This window comes from Acomys minous (genome assembly GCF_964271855.1).
Source record: "Acomys minous genome assembly, chromosome: 17".
NCBI lineage: Eukaryota > Metazoa > Chordata > Mammalia > Rodentia > Muridae > Acomys > Acomys minous.
In genome coordinates, this window is record NC_140500.1 from 8457053 (window position 1) to 8475219 (window position 18167).

At 41.0% G+C, this 18167-nt stretch overlaps 1 protein-coding gene across 4 annotated transcripts in view; it reads right to left on the reverse strand.

Moving 5' to 3' along the window:
• Positions 1 to 1041: 1041 nt before the first annotated feature.
• Positions 1042 to 18167, reverse strand: part of PDE3A (phosphodiesterase 3A) — a 265916-nt gene continuing 248790 nt past the window's right edge. For 3 of the 4 annotated variants that reach the window (XM_084766249.1, XM_084766248.1, XM_084766250.1), the window contains exons 15-16: positions 16275 to 16533; positions 4528 to 8460 (exon numbers count right to left, since the gene is read on the reverse strand). In XM_084766249.1, coding sequence (XP_084622375.1) covers positions 8219 to 8460; positions 16275 to 16533 — 501 coding nt within the window. In that variant the 3' untranslated portion in view covers positions 4528 to 8218. Of the gene's footprint in view, positions 4250 to 4527; positions 8461 to 16274; positions 16534 to 18167 lie in introns of those variants that run through there. The other variant, XR_014776234.1, reaches the window with a different exon arrangement.

Here is an 18167-nt window from a genome sequence, read left to right on the forward strand (position 1 = left end):
TTGGACTAATTGAAGCTATTATGTGAGCAAAACCCTAAATTTTGCATATGTATAATTATTATACTCTGTACTGTGTATGCAAAGTCTTCACATAACTGAAACTATAGTATAAGCAGTTGCACTTTATTTCATATTATTCTGAATCTGAATGATTGAAGTTGGGTGTTTTGATTTGATACTACTTGATTAAGAAAGAATATGGCTTAGCGGTAAAAAGCCTTGACAATGGCCAAGAACTCATTAGTGACTGGGATAGAGGCGCTGCCATGGGGAATCGAACCCCACGAAGGAGCTGGGGAACATATAAGGCAGTCAGTGGATAGCTTACTAAAGAATACTGAGTGCTAAGCCCTTGTGGTTGGATATGAGAAGACCAGAAAACTCAGGATGCACAAATAATTACATCAAACATGATACCACAGAATCACTTTTATATTACACACCATCTTCACATTGTAGCATACATACTGATTATCTAGGACACAATTTTAATAATTTTGAATATGTATGTAAATATATAAATCCAAGAGGCACTTCCAGTAATTCTGGCAAAAAGGGAATATCAATATAGTTTCTAAGCTAAAAAAAACAATAAAAATAAATATAATTTATCAAATTTTCTTTCTGTACATATCCTTTTTTTTAACAAAACTTTTATCAGCTATTAACTATGTCACTTAACAAATACTTGTGGTGGAATGATAATAAATATTGCTACAAACATCAAGTGTAAGATACAGGTGACAAGACTAAATTGATTTCAGTTGTAAAACAGTCACTTAAATGCCAAATTTTTGTGTTTCTAAAAATGAATACATTTGGCAAATGAACATATTCTGGCCTAGCATGGTAAGAAAACATTGTTACAAATTGTCATTTTACAAATGATACCTCTTCCGTTATTACCTTAGTTGAAATAATGGGCACTTTTAGGAACACCAAATTAAATCAATCCTATCCCTTTCTGGGTTATAAATATTACCACACAGAGTTGAATATTTAGAATATGCTCTTTAGAGAATCATTCTGTGCCTTTCCCCCCCCCCCAAAAAAAGCAATGATAGATCAAAACAACTGCTCAATGAAGAATCAGAATACATTTTTACAAGAATAAAAAACCTCAAATTGGCCATGTCAACCCAAACCAAATCCACTGGATTCAGATTGAAATTCCTGTCATCATTACAGAATGACAAAGATAATCCTGTTTTCCATGTTTTGCTTCGAGAGCCCACAATATGTGTAAGAGCACCAATTTTCATTTTGCTGTTAGCATGATAAAAATCTCCAGGAAAGAGTTCAAGGAGATGTGTATATTCAGACATTTATTTCCAGTGCTTGTTAGCTAATTGATCAGCTTTACTGGTGCAAAAAATATGGCGTGCATTCTACTGTAAAAATGTATGAAGTCAACTGACACTCATTAGAAAAAAACCAAGCAAATATAGTATGTTAAAAATCTCATGCAAATATTTTACAGAGCATTTAAAATTAGTGATAAGTATATTAAAGGTCATTGAACCCTCCCACTAACATGTAATATATAGATATGTTAGGACTATTTTTAATGGCATCAAGAGTATAGTTCTAGAGTATGTATATTAATAGCTAAAGTGAAACATCTGATATAATGGAGATTTTCTGAGTTAGAAAAATAACCAATTGAAATTTTTAAAAGAGAAATGACCGTTTCCCTGTTCACCAGCAGGTTATATATACAAAGAGGACATTTAAGACAGATATTACTGATTTCACATTAACATCTGAGTATTTTGCTTCATATAGCAGGGAATGCGGTTATTAAGGGAAAGTTCCTTCTCCTCAGCCACAGCAGCAGCAGCGTGGCAGCAGCAGCGGCAGCAGCTGAGAGCACTCAGGGTTCACATCCAGAAAAGAGCGGGAGCAGGAGCGCTTGTCATGTTAGGGGAAGTCAGGAAAGACTCCTGGGCCCACAACGCCATGTTGGACAGGTGTCGGGACTGCACATGGATGGCTTTAGGTAGTCTCCGTCTCTGCCTTTATCTGCTTCTTTGTACCACAGCTTTCATTACGTACATGGAGTCGGGGTGACTCGGACCCTGGCATTGAACAGTCCTTTCCTCTGAAGAGCATTTCTGATCACACTTTCTTTGCTGATACTGACTCAGAGAAGCAAAATTGGTGAGAAACTACTCCTTTTTTTTTTGAGCCCGACTTTGGGTTTTTGGTTTTTGTTTTGTTTTGTTTTACTGTTGTTAAGAAGTGAGAATTTCCTGCAATAGTTTCAGTTGAGAGAAGCACATCTGATAAAACTGAAAGTATAAAGTATCAAGAATTTACAAATAGTTTTCCGTTACTTTTCTACATAGGAATTTCATATTTTACCCTAATATTTGGTCAAGTACTGCACATGAACACAGTGGGGGTGGTTTACCCAAGGTCAACCCTCATCTATGAAAGCCAAAATTAGTAACAATTCATTTTCTTACTGTTGAAGAACTTGAGTTTTTACCTATATCATATTAGTAAATATAATCTATGGTAACAGATTATGTATCATTTTTAAGTGTATAATGGTAAATTACTGGTAATGTTTTCTTATGCATTGGAATCAGTCGGAGGAACTTAGATTGTAACTTGTGTACTTAAATTCTTTGGTACATTTTGGTACAAATTTATTTTATGTAGATGGATGTTTTGCTTGTATGTATGTCTGTATTATGCATATGCAGTGCCCAAGGAGGCCAGAAGAGGGCATCAGATCCCCTGGAACTGGTATTACGGGTTGTATGAGCCGCCATGTGGATTCTTAGTGTACTTTATTAAGTTTATATACTTATTGATTCCCTTATAAAACATTTTCCCTCAAGAACATTAGGAAAACATAAAATCCTTGTGTGATATTAGTTTTGATTATGTCAATACAAGGAACATTTTGGTGCTAGGCAGCAGTGGTTTATGGGTTTGATTATAATCTAGAAAACAAACAAACAAACAAAAACCTTAAAAGAGTGGTGGTTCAAGAAAGCCAATCAAATGTATGTACTTCTGTCAGTAATGACACATGAGACGTAACATTGCTTTTTGTTAGTTTTAATGACTGAAGAGCCATGGAATCTAGGCTGAACATGGCCATGGCGAGCATTTACCTATTAAAAGGAGCCTATCTTTCCCTTTGTGCACGATAATACTCTGCAAGGGAGGCCTACAACTAAGATGACCGCACACGATGCTGAGAAACGTGAGATCACTTTACAGCCTTCAGCCCGGTTTAAAAGCACAGTCTGTTTCCTTGTGGTCTTTTCTACCTTCAAAATCTCAAGGATTAGCATTATCCTTTGAAGCGGCAGATTGGGCCCCACCGACTTCATTTTTTGCATCTGCAGACATATTTAAAGTATTCACACACAGAAGGTCAAATCTCTTAGTCATGATGTCTAATCAGTTGTTAGGGTAATTTACTAGCATGAATGTTAAGCCAATTCCTAAGTAAGGCACAGGGCAGTGTTAAGTATTGTAAAAAGTAGCATCATTATAGCACGTGCAACGCATAAGGTGGCAGCACAGGCCTCTGATACCCATGTTGCATGATGTGTGCTAGCGTGTTCTTATTCTCTAATCACGGTTCCCTCATGTGAGGCGTATGGTTGAGTTTACCCAGTGCTAACAACTTAATCCACTTCTAATTTAACTTTCAATAAGCATGTGGGCATTTAGGGACAATGAATTGACATGATATGGATCCAAGGCCCCACAGTGATGGATTTTCACCTCAATTAGACATTCTTTTTTTTTTTTTTCTTTTTCTATTTTCTTTTTCTTTTTTAGTATTTCAAGACAGGTTTCTGTGTGTTATCTTGGCAGTCCTAGGCTCGCTTTTGTTGACCAGGCTGGCCTTGAACTGACAGCATCACCTGCCTCTGCCTCACAAGTGCTGGGATTAAGGTTGGGTGCCACCACACGTGGCTCAATTAGACATTCTAAGATGAATTTAATTCTGAGATCTCATCTGCTGGAAATGGTGAATTATCTTCTTTATCTTTAGTTTGAATATGCTTGGGTAGGTTTTAAAACACACCAATGTCAGCAAATTCAGTTTCCCTTTCCAAATTCATGAAAGAAATGAATAACCTAAAACAAGGACCTTTAATCATTTCTTGCTCAGGGGGCAAGATAAGGTAAGAAATGACTTCAGTTTGAAAGCACATGCCTACTATGGCATGTATTTACCTGGAGCTGAACTACTGACATGGAAGTTTTTGATGCCTCACTCCCACCCCCGACCTAAAGAGTAGATAGTCTTGAGGCATCCAATCCGAGTCAGGAAAAGGGAGAAGGCTAACAGCCCCTCTTTATGTCACTACGCTTCTGAGACCTACCCTGAGAGAGGACAGTGGAGGAAGCACTAAGAGTGTGCCCCAAGGCAGAATAGCCAGGACTGTCTGGGTTCCTCAGTTCGTGTGTCCCAAGGCAGAATAGCCAGGACGTCTGGGTTCCTCAGTTCCCAGAAGCTGCTCATCACACAAATACTCCACTTTGATCAAGAAGTCATTTCAAGCTTCAGACTTTATTTACAATGATAATTTTCATATCTTTATTACTTAGAAAATAATTTATACTTTTCCATCATTTAAACAAAGAATAGGCCTGAGTCTCACGCCTTTTGCACAGCTTTTACCTTCAAGAAAGTTCTCTGGGAAAGACAGGCAGAGGACACAGGGAAATGGCAGATATCTACATCCACTAAACAGTCTGCAGGGTCCTCAGGTCCTTTCTCCTTGGCATTACTGGGATGGCAATGATCGACGGCAATGATCGATGTTGGTTCTGGAGTAAAGCCCAAACAGAACAGGGTCAAATGATGGGGGAAGTCAGATACTTTCTCAACTGGGAGCCAGTTCTCTCAATGCCAAGTGATGGCCACTGGAGATGACAACATACTGACTACTGAATTCATGTCCTACTGAGAACAAAACCAGGTCTTAACATAAATGAGAACACTTTCTTCTCCTTACAGTTAAGTAAAGGAGCAAAAGAGTTATTTCTCCTAAGAAAATACTACTCAAAAGGTCAGGAGCTTTGATCACCACGAAGACATTCAGTTAGTAAGCTGGAAATGTCATGGATAACATGCAGGAACCACTTAGGCTTCTACTCCACAGAGAGCGGCTGCTTCCAATTTCTCCTACCATCGACGTGTTATGGCTATCTATAAAACTATCCTTTCCCTAAGTGGGTAGAAACTCCTTCACTGGGAGACCTGAGTTTATCGAATGGCACCTTTATAGGCTCATATAAAACTGTAGTAAAATCACATCGAACACATTGGCACCACAGGAAGTTAACTCTGAAGTTGGAGGTGAAAACAGTTATATTGCTGTCGCCAAGATGCTGGACAACATCACTCATGGAAAGACTTTTGATGTCATTTGATACCCTTTCAGATTTACCGAGGGTGGATCTTTAGGTCACATGCTTGGTGGGTCCTCACGATTCTCTTCAGTTTGTTGTATTTCTGTTTGAGTAGAACGATACGTTGTTTGCTAAGAAAAAAAAAATTCAATCTGCCTGGATGAATGAATACAATTCTAGAACAGATAGTTTCAAGCTGCCTTGGGCATTATCCTGTTATTTTGTGTACTTTAAAAGAAGCAAAACTAAGCAGTTTACTGAGACTCCCATGATGTAACCAGCCTGGCTCATACTTTGATTCTGCAGTTTTATTCAAACTGCCAATATATACACTTACAATACATGTGCCAATCCACTCACTGAATATTTATCTTGTTGACTATTTCTGTTATAGACATATACCCACTTGCAAATGGGGATGAACTACTGAGTGAAGGGTATATGAGCGTAAGTGCCTTGCCTACCATTTTTATGGAGGGAGGGGTTACATCTATCTTTACTGAAGAAGGGTTCTTGTTCAGAGTATATTTACAAACAGAGGTACATGGGTACCACGAAGAAAGAAACATGCTTCAGGACCTGCTAAGCACTGAAGCCCTGCTGTTAACTCAGAAACATATGGAGACATATTCTAACCATTTGAGTGAGGCCTGAATCCTTCCAATGCTCTTTGCATTTTCCTGTCAACTAGAAAATCTGACTCGAAATATTTGATTTTTTTTTTTAATTTTATCATTGTCTATTTGGAAAAAAAGATGCCGTGAATTCCTATAAGATCATGCTTTTGAAGGGAAGGGCATACGCCTCAGCTATGGGAGGCAAAGGGATTTTAATGTAAACAATCAAGGATGTGTAAAGGCAGAATTCCATGCACAGGTCTCAGAGGCTGAGATGACTAGAAGTCTGAACACAGAACTGAACCGGGAGCTACAAGCAACAGAGTTTAGAGAGAAATGCTGACAATTTGTTTAAGAAAGGCTTCATCAGGCAGGGGAAGACCTCAAATTAAATCAGTTAGCAAAAGCGCCTATCTTTGCAATGCCTAACTTAATTTAGCAGCAAACAACTGTATCAGGTCATGAATCAAATTAGAGGTGACAGGGGGCTCTCAAACTCCCAATGAACCATCACCCAGCTATTGGGCTTGGAGATAGCTACAATGTATAAAAATGGTGATTAAAATATAACTATAAAATGTTTCCCTTCCCCCCCCCCTTTTTTTTTCCTTTAAAAAAAGTTTACTATCTACAGAAACAAACAAACAAAATCTTTATATTTACATCATGGTAGCTAGTCATGACATATGTAATAATATCCAATAAAATATTGAAAGTGAGTATCAACTTTTTAAATAGAGATTTGGCTCACAGCATAAACAAGTGTAGAAGACAAAACAAAACAACCCAAATACCTTCCAATGGTCTGTCCTAAACAATAATCAATCTCCCCTGGAATTTTCCTTTCAAAAAGGAACATGACCATAGATCAGTCTGCAAAGCCATGCCGTGCCATCACACAGTGTATGTCACATAGAGGACGTCACAGCAAACAATCTTCAACAGCTGCCAACGATCAGCTTTCCCGAGGCCAACTTCCAAATCCTAAGTTGACACTTTGCCTTCTTCCCTTGTCATAGAACCCATGGTGAGTTTGTTTGACTTTCTTCTTTACTACAACGTATGTTGCGTCAAATTGAGAAGAGATGGGGTACCATTGCTAAAGGTAATTTCCTGGGCCTTTCCCAGCAGCCTTTCAGAACTCTTACCTGATGAAGAGCTGACTTCAGCTGCTTGTGTGTATCCACCAGTAAAGAATACCATCCCCTCCCATTGTGATCTGATCATCAGTGAGTGACATGTACTCACATACACCCTTATACATTCATTAGGCCAGAGTAGACCAGAAAGCCTTAGTCTTTGAGTGTGAGGCTGGTGGTGGAGTGCCTCCAAGTGGCAGGTAGCAGTGGTTCCAATCGTGCGGGCCCCCCAACAAGCCCTCCCTCTGCAACAGAACCTTAGGAACTAAAAGGAGGGGGGCTGCCTTTCACAGACACTCCAGAAAGGACTTCCTTCTTATGTTCACAAGTGTGTCCTTACCTGCTACAGGTGTTCTATGAACAACTAAAGTCACAAACCTCTCCCCTTCCACACGCACACACATGTGCAAGAATAATTCTCTCTCTCTCTCTCTCTCTCTCTCTCTCTCTCTCTCTCTCTCTCACACACACACACACACACACACACACACACTCACACACTCACACACTCACACACACAGTTGGCAGGATGCATTAGAATTCCAACAATGCTCTGGAATGTTCATCCCTCAGTAGGGAGAACAAGGGCTGCCCTGTCTGGAGCCTACATTTGTTTCCTCGCTAAGCTGCACACACATTTTCTCATGAGTTCTTGCCCTTTATGATTTCTTATGTCACAGTGACCTCTGTATATCTTAATATGACTGTTACTATCTTGTGGAGTCAGGCACCCTGGCTCTCAGTGTGCATGTGTGTACGGGTGAATATGAGTCGTACATGAACCTATGTGGGAAGTTATACACACACACACATACACACATATATATATTTCTTCCTTATAAAACAATCTTTAGACGCTGGTGTCGCAAAGTGAAAGCTTCTTTGAGTAGAGTCTTCAGCGCTGTCCCTCACTGTAAAAACAAGCACACATAATGTGAAGAATTCCTCAAACGCTTTAGCCATTTGCCCATCTTCTGGTATTCTACAGTGTTGTGTCTAAGTGTTGTGCTGGCTTGGGAAGTGTCAGGGACAAGTCATTCTGTCTGCACACACAGCTTGCTCTACCCATGGTCACAGGTCTGGCTGTGGAGCCAGAGCCTCCTCTGCTCTTGGTTTCCCCTTCTCTTCTTCTTCCTCCTTGATAGACTGGATCTGCTCTGAGGCGTGCTGCAGAGGCGCCTGGTCCGGGGATTGGTTCTCTGTGCCTGCTAAACACTGTTCCTCTTCAATTACTTTCTTCCACATCATGTGGTTCTGTAGAAGATGCTGAGTTATTTGGCAGTAGATTTTCCTCCTTTTGAAAGTTTTCTTTCCTGCAAAACATAAATCATCAGATTGAACTATTTGTGCACTACCTATGTAAAGGTTACTGATTTTTTCACATAAATAGAAACTAAGTATCAAAGAGATATCTGTCTGTCTTTCTCTTTACATAGGTTGCTTTATGTGTGCTAACAATGCAGTTTTCTAGAATGGGAAAGAGAAGGAACATGACAATAAACTATTACTGGGAGAAGAAATGTAAATAATATTTTGTATTTTATAATGTTTACGCCAGGTTCTGCTTGTATTCTTTGTTAAGAATATTTGGGGTGTACCCGTATATGTGGAAATGCATGTATGGAGGTTGGAAGTTTGCCTCACAAACCTTTCATAGTCCAGAGTGTTAAATCTTACACCACAGAACCCCACAAAACAAGACTTTCTCTAGCATTCTCTGCCTTTGTCTTTGGGACAGCATCTCCCACTGAATCTGGAGCTTGCCAGTGGTCATGGGATATGCCAGCTGTGCTAGATCTCTTGAAGTCCATATTAAGACATCATTGTAGAAGGACTAAGTGTTTAGCCAGTTTTGTTATAAGAGGAAGAAGGAATTTCTTGCATGATAGAACAGTAAGATTTACTGGTAAAATTGTAGAAGAAATCAGTTAAATTATTTTGAATTATTTTCAAAGTACATAGAAACATTAAAATTAAAATTAAATAAATGCTGGGATATAGTAATATAGGCACAGAGTTGTAAGAATTTAATTTTTTTACTCTAGTCATCATTTATTTATGAGATGAATTCATCAATCAAACTGACATTAACCAATTGGCAAGTACTTCTATGTTTTCTGTGTATTTTAAACAAAGATCAATGAGGCTCGGAGTTTGCTTTCAATGCACTTGTACTCTGCGTGCAAGTACACCCAGGAGATAGCAACTTAGTAAGTGAGCTGTTTTAGGACAGAGATGCACTTGGGACAGCCTCAGCCTTATTGTTTGTAATGGTTAGTGTTAATGTCAGCTTGTCAGAAATTTGAACCACCTGGGAGACAGTCTTTTGGCATTCCTGCAGGGCAGGAGTGGGGGGTGGGAAGCCTCATCCACTGTGGGTGGTGTTTCTTCCCTAGGTAGGGATCTTGGGATACACATGGAGGAGAAAGTGGGCTGAGCACTAGCATGAAAGCCCTGGTTCAATGCTCACTGACTCTTGACTGTGGATACAACATGTGCTTGGCATTGACTTTCCCACAATGATGAACTGGAACTGTGAGATACAGTAAACTGTTTATCCTTGGATTGCTTTGTGCCAGAGTATTTTATAACAGAAGTGAGAAAGTAGCCTAGACACTGTTGCTTTTAGCTTGACTGAATTTTAAACAGGGGACCCACTCTCCAGATCCTGATTTCTCTCCTCCTAGAACCTCCACTTTAGAAAGCTTCTGAGTGGAAATTAATTCTCTGATCCTTTGCAATATAGGCAAGTCTTCCAACCTGGGGGGGGGGGGCGATGCCTTTGCAAGGTGATCACAGAGAAATGCAGTGCGAACATAGCGGTGTGACCATAAATACAGCCTGCACTTCGGATGCCCAGATCTGTCTTCCTAAACTGTTGTTAGAATCCATTGTTAAATGCTTTCCTTGCCAAGGCAGAAGTTAAACAAAAACGAAAGGGCAGATGGAAAGATGAGTAAGAGGTAGGAGGGGAAGGGAAAGAAAACAGCATGAAAGGTAAAAGACTGAAAACAAGAATCAAGGAAGGAAAGTGGGTGCCGGCCACCCTAGATTAGCTGGCCGGGAGCTTCCGGGTGATCCTCTGTTCTCAACCACCCATTCCACAGTTGCAGTACTGAGATTACACATCCTAAGCCTCATCACCACCACATCTAGCATTTTCTATATGGGTTCTGGGATCAGCCTTATGCAGGGAACATTTATGTGCAAGGCTGTCACAGCCTTACTTTGGCGGTTGGTTGATTGATGTAAAATGGGTGGCTGAGCCTGGCTTGATGCGAGAGCACAGGCTCCGACCCACGATAACCCCGACAAGACACTTCCTCAAAAAAAAAAATCACTTAAATTTGTGATGGCCAATATTTCTAACTTGAGAGGACCTAAAATCTACAGAAAAGGCAACTTCTGGGTATGACAGTGAGGGACTTTCTAAATTAGGTTAGATGAGGTAGGAAGTTCCCTCCTACATGTAGGTGGTACTCTCCTGTGGGTGAGGGTCCCAGACAGAATAAGAAAGAGACTGCTGTGCCAGCATGCATAGGCACTACTCTCTGATGCCACATGACCTACGTCTCCAAACTCTTCTGCCATGCCTTCCCCACCACGATGGAATGGAAGCCTTTTCAACTGTAAGGTGAAGTCTCCTTAAGTTGATTTTCTTAGGTTTTATTTTTGTTGTTGTTGTTGTTGTTTTTTTTTTTTTTTTTTTTAGGTTATCAAGAAGTATTCTACCTCAGTAAAGAAAGTACATGAGCACACTTAATTTAATTTAATTAGTTTTTATTAATTTATTCAGATTGCAACTAAATTGTTATCCCATCACTTGTATCCTCACATTATGTGGAGAGCACACTTTTTTTTTTTAAGTAAATGAAATTATTTTCCTTGCAAAGCCATCTACTCTAGTTTTATTGCGGTGACAGTTAAGCATGAATTTAAATGTAATGAATGTAAATGATTTGTTTTTATGTACATGTATGTATGTGAACCCACGAGAGTGTATATGCACTTGCCATGTGGGTGCTGGGAACTAATCCGGGTCTTTTGAGGAAGCACTCATGCTCCTAAGCACTAAGCTATCTCTCCAGCTTGCTCTGAACCACAGGATGGGCAGGTTTAAACCACAGTGGTAGAAAACCCTCTGCTCACAGTGTGCACATTTGCAGGCAAGAAGGATAACAACGGCTCCATTTCCCCCTTGTTTTCCTTTTGGGGCAGGCCCCAGGAGAGCAGCTGTTCTCCGAGATGCCTGTTAAACATGAGTAATAAAGCTCTCTGGAATTATGCTGAACCAAGTGACGTAGGAGAAAGTGGGTAGCGAATACATTTGCGCAGATTAGAATCTGCAGGTGGTCTGAAGCCGGCCTGCATTGGAAGCCAAGTTATTCAGCATTGGGACCTTTTGAAAATAGAACAAAGCGCCTTTTCGTTGCTGGATTCTAAGCACAGCTTAGTACTTCATTAGAAACCTCTTAGCTCGCCCCAGGAACCTTTCAGATTTAATTATGAGGTGGGATAAAGGCTCCCCCCATACCCCCCATCGTCACACTGAAGCATTTTATTCTGTTTCCTGGGAGACCTCCAAGTTTTACAAACTGCAGAACTCACTCACCAGCGGCTATTTAATAATTTCCCCCCTGAAATCTAAGAACAGGCTAAATCAAAGTAAACATCTCAGCCAATATGAGTTCTGAAATGAACAAAGAGCTCAAGAGCAATGGAGTTAAAAAATGAATAAACTTGCATGCGTGCTTTCTCTGGCTCTCCAACCTTGCCATGTTGCTTATCAATGTTATTTTCTTCTTTATTAAAATGAGGAGGTCCCTAACTAAATGTCATGACTCTAGTCTGTGGCTAGTACTTAAATCTGCTAATGTCCCTCCAGCTTTTCATTCTGGGAGACACAGAGGTGATTCAAGACCCTAATTTTAGGGACTGGAGAGATAGACCAGTGGGTCAAATGCTGGCTGCACAGGCACCAGGACCCTGGCTTGATCTCCAGTGCCCATGTAAGCAGCAGAGCACGTTGGCATGCATCTTGTGCAATGCCACTGTAACCACAGATTTGAGGAGGCAGAGACAGGTGGACCCTTGGCGCTCACTGGCTACCCAGCCTAGCCAAATAAGTGCACTTCAAGTTCACAGAGAAAACCCTATCTCAAAAAAAAAAAAAAATCTAAGGTGGCACTAACCCCTGGCCTCCACATGCACCTGAACATTCATGTACACACACATGTTCCCACACATATGCATCCATGTGCACACACACAAACAGATCGTACAGCCAAAGCGACAGTGTCTGACTATTGTGGTGGAGTTGTTTTAAATGTCAGGGAAAGGGGCTAGGTAATCACTGAGAGCCACATGTAACCCAGTCCATAGAATTCCCAAGGGTGCCTCACTAGACTTGACTAAAACAGGAAGACCAAGGGAGTGCATAGCAGTGTGGAGGCCAGCGTGCTGGCCCAGTGTTGGGACAAAGCATTTCCTATGCAAGCTAAACTGAGCAAGCTGAGCCTGCTAAATAGTGGTGCCTGCAGGAATCCTTCAATCCCCCATGCCTGGGTGTGCACATTACTAATGTTTTTGAGTTTAAATGGCAATCCATCAAGAATCTTGGGAACAAAGCCTTTCCAGAGGCTCCTCTGACAAACCTCTTTCATGATACTCACTGGGAGAACTGTCTCTCCATAAGCATAGCAGCAGGCTGTCTGACTGCTTGAAAGAGGAAACTAAAAGACAAATAAATAATTCTTGAATCTCAAATCTCAGGCTCTAGCTCAGAATCCCCAAATCAATAATGTCTTTCTAGCTAGGCGTGGTGGCGCACACCTTTAATCCCAGCACACGGGAGGCAGAAGCAGGCGGATCTCTGTGTGTTTGAGGCCAGCCTGGTGTACAAAGTGAGTCCAGGACAGCCAAGGCTACACAGAAAAACCCTGTCTTGAAAAAAAAAAGTCTTTCTAGACACATCAGAGAAATAAAGTGACAAGAGAGTATTAGAGAAAAGCCAACTTTTCATTTTCTCTGATCCAATTCAAAAGCTATCAAACTGGGGAGGTGGCTCAGTGGGTAAGTCCCTGCTGTGCAAGTCAGAGCACTTGAGTTTGGATCCCATCCTCCACTTGCAACTGATGCTGTACCAGTGCATCCTTATTCTCAATGCTCCTATAGAGAATAGGAGGCAGAGACAGGAGAAGCCATGGAAGCTCATCAGCCAGCTGGCCTGGCTCAGGTAGCTATGAAGAACAAGTGACACTGCATTAAACAAAGTGGAAGGTGAGGAGCAACACCACATGCCATTGCCTGACTTCCACATACATGCCTATAGACATAGACACCCAGGCAGATACACACACACACACACACACACACACACACACACACACACACAGAGAGAGAGAGAGAGAGAGAGAGAGAGAGAGAGAGAGAGAGAGAGAGAGAGAGATCAGAAAAGGCTAACAGGTAGGACAAAAGATGCAAAAATCTGGCCTAAAGACAGTGTTCCAAGGTTCTGTCAGGTAAGTATAGAGTTAACAATCAGTTCTTTAATTCTGCTAGTGCATGTTGAAAATCAGGGTATAGCTACCTATATCTGTATCATCTATATTATCTACATCATCTATATCTATACCCAGACATCTATATCTATTATCTGTCTACAGATGTTTATATCTACAGACATATTTACATATAATATAAATACAGTTGTAATATATAGTTATATAATATATATTCATATATTATAAATATATTTTCTATAGATATCTTTAGATAGATAGATAGATAGATAGATAGATAGATAATTGATAGATTTATAACTGATGGATGATATATAGATAGATAGATAACTGATGGATGATATATAGATAGATAGACAGATAATTGATAGATTTATAACTGATGGATGATAGATAGATAGATAGATAGATAGATAGATAGATAGATAGATAGGACCATGTCAGTGTAAAAAAGAACCTTCTTACTCCATAGTAGACATGAACCAAGTCTTGCATTTTTTTTACTGTGATCAAAATAGACAAGAAAAAGACCAGGGTATTTTTCCATGGTAGTGCTAATCAAAGACTTTGAAAATATTAGCTTTTGCTTTATCAGTCTGTTCAAGAGGATAGGAAACATGCTATGTTCACATGATCAGAGGAACATAACGTCTAGCGCCATGTCAGGGGTGGTGAGTTTTACCAATTGTGTTGTTAGCCACTGTGTTTGTTATAAGAGATACAAGGGAGTGCATCTGTAGGCATGACAGAGTCATGTTTTTATAGTCACTTGAGTAAGTTGGACTACTGGTTGCATGATAGATCCAAAGCCAGTTATCAGACCCGACGGTGAATTGTGAGTTTTCATTGTTAACTTGCTATAACTCAGGATCAACTGAGAAGAAAGTTGGGCTGAGGAACTATAGCTCAGGTTGGCCTGTAGCGAGTCTGTGAAGAGTGGTCCTGACTGTTAACTGAAGTGGGAAGACACATCCTGACTGTGGCTGGCTCCATTTCATGGGCTGACCCTGAACTGCAGGAAAGCTAGGGAAGCTAGCTGAGCATAAGCACCGTAGAGAGCAAGCAATTTTCCATGTACTCATCTCTGCCGTGGACGTGGATGCCACGTGATACCTGTAACTGAGCATAAGCACCATAGAGAGCAAGCAAGGTTCTGTTTGCTCATCTCTGCCATGGATGTGGACGCCATGTGATGCCTGTGGCTCATCAACGGGCTAAGCTGAGGGAAGCTAGCTGAGCATACGCACCACAGAGAGCAAGCAAGGGTCCATGTGCTCATTTTTGCCCATGGCTGTGGTCGCCATATGACGCCATGTGATGCCTGTGGCTCAGCAATGGGCAATAGCAATGAGCCAAATAGGCCTTCTTCCCCTAAGTGGCTTCTGTCAGAGTATTTGTTACAGCCGCAGAAATGAAACTGTGACAGATGGATATCCTATAGAAATCAGTCAGCTGTCATTTAGATCACTTCCACAGACAAAATGTTGAGTCTGCTAACTGTTCAGATCACAAACACTTCTGATTCTCATCTTAGCGGAAAAGGCCAAGTTCCTACTGTGACCCACAGAGCCCTATCTCCCACCCTAGCACCTGGCTCCCCATGGCTTCTCCCTTGTATCCTACCCTCCTTCTCTGCTTCAGCCTCTCTGATCCCCTCACTCAAGACCCACTGTAAGATCTTGGAGCTGCTGCCTCCTCCTTTTCTTAAAATCAATTCCCACATTTAGTTCCATATAATGCCCTGGCCCGCGGGGTCTTCAAACGGAACCTGGGAGGGGGATGCAAAGCTGAAAGAGACAGGACAGGGAGACACGAAGAAATGGGGGCAAGTCTGGATTCTGATCAAACCCCGTTTATTGAAAATTTTCAGAGTTTTTATGGGGTCTCAGAGAGGCAAGGGCAGGGTTGCTATGGAAACCTAATGGCAGCTATTCTGCCACTCCCTCAATTTTCACAAGTTTTCAAAAACATATTCATATTTTCTCTCTTCTTTAGCTTATTAAAAAATTCTCTACAATATTTTATATCTCCTCAAGAAGTAAGGAAAACCAACAAAGAACAAATCCCCAAACAAAACAAACCTAGGTACCTGTCATGTTATGGACATGCTGGTTTGTCCTGCTGATCAACTAGGATTTGCATCAACAGGGACAAGGATGGACTCACTAAACATCTGTTTTGCCCACATGTCTACCATCAGTACCAGGAAGAAAGCCCAGGCACAGAGAATGTGTGCAGTTAGCAGCTGTTACATAAAAAACTAAACTCCTCTTATCTCTTACCATCCCCAGCTGGGCCATGAAAAAAAAAAAGCCATAGATTGGTCCATATGGTAATCCGGATTCTACATCATTAAAAAATTATGAATCTAGTTGTCAACTCTATTTCATGGTGTGGACATCTCTTTATATCACATCTGATTGTCATAAATTCTGTCTTCTGCTGTCGCCATTATGATAAGGGAGAAGGCAGCTATGTAGTGCCCAACCTGGCAAGGGATAGCTGGATTTAAAGTATGTAATTTATGAGAGGCATAAAATTCCTCTGAATCCAAGGCAGGAAATCATTCCTGGAAGATTTCATCAGAAATGGATTTTATGGCTTACCGGGAGCTGTATTGTTTTCACAGGTTTCTTCCTCATTTGGTGTGTCGGCTTCTTCCTCATCTTCTTCTGGGTCATCGGTGTCTCCTGAGTCATCATTGTCATCCACCCATTTTCCTGGCATGAGACCCGCAGAGTCATAGGAGTGGCAAAGAGGACCCACGATGTGTGAGATGAAGGATTCCTGAAGATTGGCCAGCTGCGGGGCAGAGCGGTCCATGAAGGGGCTTATGGGCAAACCAAGGCTGGCTTCTTCATCGCCCTAGAAATAGGGATTCACAGAAGGAAAATGACAAAGGAGTATAAACATGCGACAAGTCAACATTCGCCTAGCATCTAACATGTGCATATGCCACAGCCCTGATAGTCACATAAAAGGCCCTTAATGTCACTGCTCAGAGGCACTGTCCCGGTGGTTAAGATGCTAGGAAGGGGACTTTGTTCCTGGGCAGTCTTGAAATTTCAAGGGGCCATGTATTAGGACTGCAGATGTGCACCACTGCAGCGGTTCTGGGGTTTGAACTGAAGGCTTCCTGGTACTAGACAAGCTGAGACACATCCCTGTGATGTTTGCCTCTTTCCCTGGCTGCTCGAAAGTGTAAACCATTTTCCTGCTTAGTGCAAGGTGCTATAGCATCGCAGATTTTGTTTGATTTATATCTTCCCTCATTATGTGGTTTTAAAAATATTCTTATTTATTATAATTTTTATCTATTAACAGCCAAATATGTACAAGAATAAAAGTAATACATTGTAAACAAGAGGTTCCCTAGAACATTTAAGGGAATTTATAAAATTATAAGCCAGGGGTATGTCGAATTTCCTTATCCTTCATATTTTTCCTGCATTTTAACACTGATTTTAGCATTGATTGATGCCATTACTAGAAAAGGCAATTTACTGTTTTTAAAAGCATAAATATTTTATTCTGCCTATGAATGTTGACTACATAAACCTTAAAAGTTTGCTCCAATCCTTACTTTAGTACCATTATAAGTGCCTCATTCTGATAGGACTCCTTTAATACTCTGACATTGGCCTGAACTCTGTCCCCAGTATTGTGGGCAGACTTGTTAAGTCACACCCTGACCCCACCTTCTGTGATCTGACCTCTCACTGCAGCCCCAGCATGGCCTGGGATTCCAAGCTGGAAAACCCCTGTGGTCTTTAGGGTTCTCAAGAATGGTCTAATGTTTCTTTTTGGGCCAGCTCTGTGTTAAGTACTTGAGAGGGTCTCCCGGCTCAGACCTCACAGCAATGTTCTGATAAACCTATTTTTAAAGTTTTGCATGTGGCTTTTAACATGTGAGCACAGCGCATCCATCATCCGTATCCCCCCCCCCAATGTAAACAGCTTCAGTGTTGCATCCTCTTACGTCACTGATGCCTGTCCTTTATCTGCTGTACTTTACTTCCTCCGTTTCTTTCCCTTTTCCTTTCCTTTTCCTTCCTTCCTTCTTCTTCATTTTTGTTTTGCTTTGTTTTGTTTTTCTAAGACAGGGTTTCTCTGTGTAGCCCTGGCCATCCTGGATTTGCTTTGTAGACCAGGCTGGCCTCAAACTCACAGCAATCCCCCTGCCCCTGCTCACCAAATGCTGGGATTAAAGGTGTGCGCCACAATGCCTGTCCACATTTTCTTAAGAAAGTTGTTCAGAACGGCAAATATTATTTGTGTCCAATAAAGAGTCTTCATGTCTGTGAACATGTGAGTGCACATGTGTGAGTGCATGTGCACACACACCTTTTCCGTGCACTGTTGTTACTAAGCTCTACTGGATAAGCAGTCAATTGGTACGTTTCCTTCTACACAGCTATAACTGTTTTTCCTGCACTAAACAAACCTGTAGATGCTCAGCACCTCAAGGGTCTTAGTATCGTCTCAGTAGATTGCTGTTA